The 8,501-nt window shown below is 32.7% G+C and overlaps 1 protein-coding gene across 1 annotated transcript; it reads left to right on the top strand.

Annotated features, from left to right (window-relative positions):
- Positions 1-2,187: 2,187 nt before the first annotated feature.
- On the top strand, positions 2,188-8,292 carry LOC109189678. The gene is made up of 9 exons (XM_019340290.1): positions 2,188-2,311; positions 2,413-2,481; positions 2,552-2,993; positions 3,074-3,458; positions 3,858-4,002; positions 4,092-4,249; positions 4,344-5,310; positions 5,395-6,697; positions 8,235-8,292. Exons 1-9 carry the CDS (start codon positions 2,188-2,190, stop codon positions 8,290-8,292), a joined length of 3,651 nt encoding a protein of 1,216 aa, XP_019195835.1.
- Positions 8,293-8,501: the final 209 nt, after the last annotated feature.

Below are 8,501 nucleotides of genomic sequence, written 5' to 3' on the forward strand. Positions count from 1 at the left end.
ATAATTATATATATAGACATAGTATTATTTAATTTTGAATTGTTATGTGTAATTAATTAGATATATTATTTTTCATTGTAATGGTATTTATTGTGCACACAATTTTGTGGACCATGTTATACCTAATAATTTGTCCACTAAACTGTAATATTTGTTTATAGCAATTACAATTTCAGGTTATAGGCTAGCATAATTAGATTATCCGTTAGGTGTGTTTAGTGTCACAACAACTACTTTCGACATAAATGTTAGGCAAATCTTTAACAATTACAAATTAATGTTGTAATGTTAACTATGTTATGTGTAATTTATTTTTACGATTTTTTATTATTTGAATTATTTTTTATTTTAATGTTATATTTTATATCACAGAAAATGAATTGGGCAACTCATCATCAAGGAATAATTATGCTCAAAGGAAAACAGCAACCTCCGGCAATAAATCCTTCCCGCATTCCTTTTGGAGGGTGTTTGTCTCAAAACATCACACCATTAAGTAACATTGCTAACGGTAAATCCCCTAAGTTGAATTGATATACCTTCATTGTGATTTTTAAAAACCTTATATTTTTAATTATGGAAAAAATGTCTGTAAAATTAAATTGTACAATTATAATTTAAGTAATGGACCATACCACTTTGCATGGAATACTTTAGTATTACAATAATACTTTGATTGGTATTAATGATATATACTTTCTAATTAATGGTATTTATTGTTCACAAAATTTTGTGGACCATGGTCTACCTAATAATTGGTCCACTTATTAGGTAACCCTTATTTATAGCAATTACAATTTCAAATTATAGGCTAACATAATTAATAGCGTTAGGTGTGATTAATTTATAAAATTTAAACTGCTGTAATTACTGTTGTTATTATAGTCTTCTAATTTTTTTATTTTACATCACAGCAAATTATTTTGGCAACTCATCATTAAGGACTAATGTTGGTCAAGGTAAAGAGCAACATACGCCAACTAATCCTTCCAAAATTCCTTTGGGAGGTGGTTTGTCTCAAGATATCACACCATTCAGTAACATCAGTAACGGTAAATCCCCTAGGATTAATTGATATACATTCATTGTGAATTTAAATATCCTTATAGTTTTAATTGTTAAACGATGTTTGTCAAATTAAATGTTATAATTATAATGTAATTTATGTTTAATATCAATTTCTAATTTTTCTTTACAATAGTTAAATTTCTTTTGTTATGTGTAATTAATTTATTAGATTGTACTTAATGATATATACTTTTTCATTCTAATTCTATTTAGGGTGCACAAATTTCTGTGGACCATGGTCAACGTAATTCTATTCGATTACATATTAATGTTGTGCAATTGAAAAAATATTTACGTTATGTGTAATGAATTGTTTCGAGTTATAATTATTGAAATTATTTCTTAATTTAATGTTATATTTTATATCACAACAAATTATTTCGGCAACTCATCTCTTACGAATAATGCTGCTCAAGCTAAAGACCAACGTACGACAACTAATCCTTCCAGAATTTCCCTTGGAGGATGTTTGTCTGAAAATATCACACCATTGAGTAACATCACTAACGGTAAATCCCCTAAGATGAATTGATATACATTCATTGTGAATTTAATTATAATGTAACTCATGGTCCATAGAACTCTGTGTGGAATTGTAATTTCACTAATTTGTCTTCATATGATTTACTTTTTAATATCAATTTCTAATTTTTCGTTACAATAGTTAAATTTCTTTTGTTATGTGTAATTAATTTGTTAGATGGTACTTATTGAAATATACTTTTTCATTATAATTCTATTTAGGATGCACAGATTTTTGTGGACCATGGTCTACCTAATAATTTTTCCACTAAAATATAATACTTATACATTGAAATTACTATTTCATATTCTAGGCTAGCATAAGTAATAATGTTAGTTGTACAAAATTTATAATATTAAGACTTCTATAATTTATTTTGTTATTATGTGCTACCAACTATTTTTTTAATAGTCCCCTAAAATGTAGGGTTTAAATTAATTGTGACTTTAAATATTGTTATACTTTAAATTTGTCTAATATTACGTATGTGTACAGTACGTTCGTCCAATACACAAATAAGTGCAAGCAATTGCCAGCCATTTGTTTTTGGAGATAAACAAAATCCTGCATCGACGATAACACAAGATGAATTTGCAATGCGTAAACCATTACATAAATATGCAATTGTCGAAGACCATGTAACAACAAGAGACTTGCTATCTGCCTTTGAAGATGAATGTAACCCTACAATGATCGACGCCCCAAATCAGTACATAGCAGGTAATAAGATACTCTCCTGGTTTTTGAAACAACTATAAGTAAAGTACATATGCAAACCTTCAACTTTTAAAATTGATTTTTAAATGTATTTTTAATTTCAGATGCGGATATATCGAGTAACGATGTTAGGCAGACCTCGGATATTGGGACATCCTCTGGTCCACAACATGGTATGTATATTTGTTTTATAACTGCATAAAATATCAATCAGTATTTCATTTTGTATATATTTGGTTTCAGGTCAATACTGCGATTTTGGTGATGTAACAAATAAATGCGTCCATTGTGGGGCTTTGTTTTGGTTTGAAGAAAGGAAGAAGAATTTGTCAACAAAAGCATCGCCACTGTTTATGCTGTGTTGCAACAATGGGAAGATCAAGTTGCCGGAGAATAAGTTGCCACCAAAAGGTATATTTGATCTCTTTTTCGGCAATGACGAATTATCAAAAGAATTTTTACACAACATTAGGACATATAACAACATGTTCTGCTTCACATCCACGGGAGGAAAAATTGACAAGAACGTGAACAAGGGGGGCGCACCGCCAATTTTTCGATTAAGTGGTCAAAACTATCACCTAATGGGCACTCTACTTCCAGAACAAGGCAAAGAACCTCATTTTGCCCAGTTATACATATACGACACGGCAAATGAAAAAATCAACCGTATAAATGCTGTGAGGTAAACATGTTTGCATAATTACACATTAAATACTATTTTTTATCTAAATAAATATCAATGTCAAGTTTATGTTGTTGTAGGGGTAGTGGTGAGCAAGATGACATTCATGTAGAAATAGTGAATGTCATTCAGAAAGACCTCGATGAAAATAATGTTTTGGTTAAGTCTTTTCGGATGGCTATGTCTGAGCTGGATATTAATCCATGCGCCGAAGTCAAAATAAAGTTGTTGGGAAAACGAACTAGAGATGAGAGGACATATAATCTGCCGCAAGTTTCTGAAGTAGTAGCTTTAATTGTGGGAGATCTGGATACCAGTATTGGAGAGCGTGATATTATTGTTCAATCGAAGGGTGGCCACCTACAGAGGATAAGTGAATTAAATCCTTCATACTTACCACTGCAATACCCTATTTTGTTTCCATATGGCGAAGACGGTTATCGGGAAGACATTGCATTCGCGAACGTAGTAGGCAAGCGCTCTTCAGGTGGTAGACAGAGGATTAGTCCCAGGGAGTTTTTTTGCTACCGCATACAGTCTAGACAGTTAGCTCCGAGTACCATATTATTTGCAAAGCGGTTGTTCTAACAGTTTGTTGTAGATGGCTACACAATGGTTGAGTCTGGAAGACTAATTTATATAAGGACACACCAAAAAAGCCTACGGTGTGAGAGTTATAGTGGATTGACTGATGCTTTGACAAGGGGTGAATTAAGCCCTGCAACCCAAGGTCGCAGAATAATACTACCTTCAAGTTTTACGGGTGGTGCTAGATACATGATACAAAACTACCAAGATGCAATGGCAATATGTAGATGGATTGGATACCTAGATTTATTTATAACCTTTACATGCAATCCGAAGTGGCCTGAGGTGCAACGCTTTTTAAAAGATCAAAGGTTGAAGCCAGAAGATCGGCCGGACATAATATGCCGGTTATTCAAGATTAAGTTGGATGCTTTGATAGCTGATTGTCGAAAGAATAAACTATTTGGCCCTGTGGCTGGAGGTAATATTTGTTATTTTATTTTAAATCAATTTTGTTACAATTTTATGTAATTACTTAACCTTATGATGTTTATGTCTATGTTGTTGCAGTCATATATACAATTGAGTTTCAAAAGCGAGGTCTTCCGCATGCTCATTTATTACTTTTTTTGGAGAAAAGTAAAGAAGTTAGGCAAGTTCTTACTCTAGACAACATAATTTGCGCAGAGATTCCAGATGAAAAGAAAGATGCAGAGTATTACCAAGCGGTAGAGGAATTTATGATGCATGGTCCATGTGGAAAAGCGAGGACTAATTCTCCATGTATGGTAAATGCGCGATGCTCTAAACATTTTCCCTAAGAGATTTGTTGAGAGTTCTACATTTGATGAAGATGGTTACCCGGTATATAGAAGGAGAGACAATGGCAGTGTAGTTACAAAGAACGGGATCGCCTTGGACAACAGGTATGTGGTACCGCACAATAGATATTTATTGCTCAAGTACAAGGCTCATATAAATGTCGAGTGGTGCAACCAGTCACGGTCAATCAAGTACCTGTTCAAGTATGTTAACAAGGGTCATGATCGGGTGACCGCCGAATTTTACAAAACAGGCAATGATGACGAGAATGGCAAAGCAATAGATGAGATAAATATATACTATGACTGTAGGTACATATCCCCGTGTGAAGCGGCTTGGCGTCTGTTTGGTTTTGATATACAACTTCGGGCGCCTTCAGTGGAAAGGTTAAGCTTTCACCTTCCTAATCAACAGAGTGTGATATTTGCAGATGATGATGCTGTTGAGAACATTGTGAATAGACCTACGATAGCACAGAGCATGTTTTTGGAATGGTTTGAAGTAAATAAAACATACCCCGATGCGAGAGAACTTACTTATGTTGAGATGCCAACACGATTCGTTTGGAAGAAAGACCTTAGAAAATGGCAGCCACGAAAGAAAGGGTTCAGAATAGGACGTATATTCTATGTCCCGCCAGCTACTGGTGAAATTTTCTATTTGAGGTGTTTGCTGAACAAAATCCGTGGCCCTAAAAGTTATGAAGATATTAGGACTGTAAATGGGGTGCAATATGACTCATTTCGAGATGCGTGTTATGCAAGGGGTTTAGTTGATGATGATAACGAATATGTTGATGCAATAGATGAACCCAGTCACTGGGCGTTAGCAGATCAATTGAGGAGATTGTTTGTGACATTGCTAATGAGCAATTGCATGAGGAAACTGGAAATAGTTTGGCATGCTGTGTGGCAACATCTATCAGACGATGCACAATTCAACGTCCGTAAACAACTGCAGAACAGAGGTAATCGTACATTTTAAAAAAAATATTAAGTCAAGTTTAACGTAGTTGTGTTATAACACCAAATTTTAATATATATTTATGCAGATTTTGTGTTGACCGATTCGCACAAAATGAACTTTGCTTTAGTAGAGATTGAGAAGCTATTATCTAATCATGGTAAGAGTTTGAAGGACTATCCTGAAATGCCAACGGCAAATTTTGGTGCCTTAAACGTTATTGCAAATAGGTTTATTCAAGAAGAATTGGCATACGATTGTGGCGAACAGGAGAAAGAGAATCAAGAATTGGTAAGGCAGTTAACAGACGAACAAAAGGCAATATACAATGAAGTGTTAACTGACCTTGATCGCCAGGAAGGGGGGTTATTTTTTGTTTTTGGTTATGGAGGGACCGGTATGACTTTCTTGTGGCGAGCACTTTCTTCCGCATTAAGGTCTAAGAGTCAAATAGTGTTAAATGTTGCTTCTAGCGGCATAGCTTCGCTTTTATTACCTGGTGGGAGGACGGCACATTCTCGGTTTGCTATACCGATAGCTGTTAATGAAGATTCCACATGCAACATACGTAACGGCAGTGAACTGGCAGAACTACTTGTGCAAACCAAGTTGATAATATGGGATGAAGCCCCAATGATGCATAAATTCTGCTTTGAAGCTCTTGACCGAACTATACGGGATTTGATGCGCTTCATAAATCCAAGGAGTTCTGATATGACATTTGGTGGTAAAACAGTTGTTTTGGGGGGCGATTTCAGGCAAATTTTACCAGTCATTCCAAAGGGTACTAGACCGGATATAGTTCGAGCAAGCATTAGCTCATCCTATCTCTGGAAATCCTGTAAAGTCCTAAGGCTTACTAAGAATCTACATTTGAAAAGTGTTCAATCAGAAAACGAGTGCAAGGAGATCGAGGAATTTGCAAAATGGATAACTAATATAGGTGACGGAATTATTGGGTGTAAACTTGATGGGGAGTCCGAGATTACTGTTCCAGAAGATTTGTTGTTGAAGTGCGTAGATGACCCTATTGCTACAATTGTTGATAGCACTTTCCCTAATTTCCGACTGGGAATTGCCGATTTGTCATATCTTAATCATAGTGCAATTTTAGCTCCAACATTGGATGTGGTAGATGCCGTTAACCAATACATGAATGATCATAATCCGGCTGAGGGTAAGACATACTTGAGTTGTGATTCTGTGTGTAAGTCAGATGCAAATGTTGACATGTTAGCGGATTTGCACACTCCCGAATTCTTGAATGCCTTGAGATGTTCTGGAGTACCAAATCATGCTTTGACATTGAAAGTTGGATCACCTGTTATGCTATTGCGAAATATTGATCACACACTAGGATTATGCAACGGTACAAGGTTGATTGTTACAAGGTTGGCTGACCATGTGTTGGAAGGCCAAATCATGTGCGGTACAAATGCAGGAACCAAAGTATTGATTCCTAGGATGTCACTTACACCGTCAGATCCAAGATTGCCTTTTCAAATTTCAACGAAAGCAATTTCCTTTGATGCTATCCTATGCCATGACAATCAACAAAAGTCAAGGACAAACGCTTGCTAAAGTTGGGTTGTTGTTGAAAAAACCTGTCTTTAACCATGGACAACTATACGTAGCTGTTTCAAGAGTTAGTAACCCCAGGGGTTTGAAAATTTTGATTTGCGGGGAAAGTGTACCATGTCTTAGTACGACTAAAAATGTTGTGTACAAAGAAGTCTTCAATAATGTATAATAACATTCCAGAATTTATTATTTAAAATTTAGTATTTTTTTTAAATAATAGGTTTCTTATTATTATTATATTATACATAATATTCTATGTACTATATAGGTAGCCATGCATCACATTATTTCAACAATGAAGTCTTCAACAATGTATAATAAAATTACTATATTCATCAATGTGTAATAAAATCACAAGTTTTCATTTCAAATTTTGTAAGGTTCAAATAACTATATTCTATACTGCATATATATCATACTATATATATAGTCGCGCATCGCGCGGGTGCACCTACTAGTAATAATAATAATAATAATAATAATAATAATAATAATAATAATAATAATAATAATAATAATAATAATAATAATAATAATAATAATAATAATAATAATGAATATGATTATGATATACTGAATGAAATATATATATATATATATATATATATATATATATATATATATATATATATATATATATATATATATATATATAATTATATTTATATTTATATATTTATTTATTGATTTATTTATATTTATATTTATATACATGTATATGCATGTGTGTGTGAGAGAGAGAATAACAATAATAATAATAATAAGTATTATTATTATTATTATTATTATTATTATTATTATTATTATTATTATTATTATTATTATTATTATTATTATTATTATTATTATTATTATTATTATTATTATTATTATTATTATTATTATTATACAAATACATATTTTTATTTAAATTTATTTTCCCACTTATCCTACATCTGTTGGAGAAGTAAGGAAGGGAGCCTTGAGGCTCTTATAAAAGGAGCTTCAAGGCTCCATAATTAAAGAGTCTTATATAGTTATTAATTTTTTTATTTACATATATATATATATATATATATATATATATATATATATATATATATATATATATATATATATATATATATATATATATATATAGATTGATGGATAAAAATTATAATTAATTAAATATATACATTTATATAATACATTATATTTATTAAATAAATATAAATATTATATAATGTGCAAAGGGTATTTTTGGTGGCTCAAGTGCCAAATAGCACCATGAACCAACTACGAAATGTCATCCCGCACCCTAAACTTATATAAGTGTTTATTCGATTCTCAAACCAAAAAAATTTGTTCACCTAGCATTTTTTACAGGTTACCCTGTTACCTAGATGACATGGCTCCGGTTAAAATTGACGTGGCAGCTGATTAAAATTTTTATTTCGAATTTGACTTATTTATAATGTATTCATCTTCTCCCTATCGCAGCCCTTGTAGACGACAGACACATCTTCTCCCCTTGGCAGCCCTAGGTTTTCCGACGATAAGCCAGAGATCTCCAAGATGTCATCTTCTTCAACTTCATCACGGGTTAGAGTAAACATGGAGTACGAGCCAAGTGTATATTGTAATTGTGGATTG

Source organism: Ipomoea nil, unplaced genomic scaffold, assembly GCF_001879475.1.
Source record: "Ipomoea nil cultivar Tokyo-kokei standard unplaced genomic scaffold, Asagao_1.1 scaffold1562, whole genome shotgun sequence".
Lineage (NCBI taxonomy): Eukaryota > Viridiplantae > Streptophyta > Magnoliopsida > Solanales > Convolvulaceae > Ipomoea > Ipomoea nil.

What these genes read in the sequence shown, in the direction of transcription:
- LOC109189678 (XM_019340290.1), top strand. Translation starts at nt 2,188, where the DNA reads ATGCGTAAACCATTACATAAATATGCAATTGTCGAAGACCATGTAACA. An exon ending in ATTTGGCCCTGTGGCTGGAG is followed by an intron (nt 4,003 to 4,091) that starts GTAATATTTGTT and finishes ATGTTGTTGCAG; the next exon opens with TCATATATACAATTGAGTTT. An exon ending in TAAACAACTGCAGAACAGAG is followed by an intron (nt 5,311 to 5,394) that starts GTAATCGTACAT and finishes ATATTTATGCAG; the next exon opens with ATTTTGTGTTGACCGATTCG.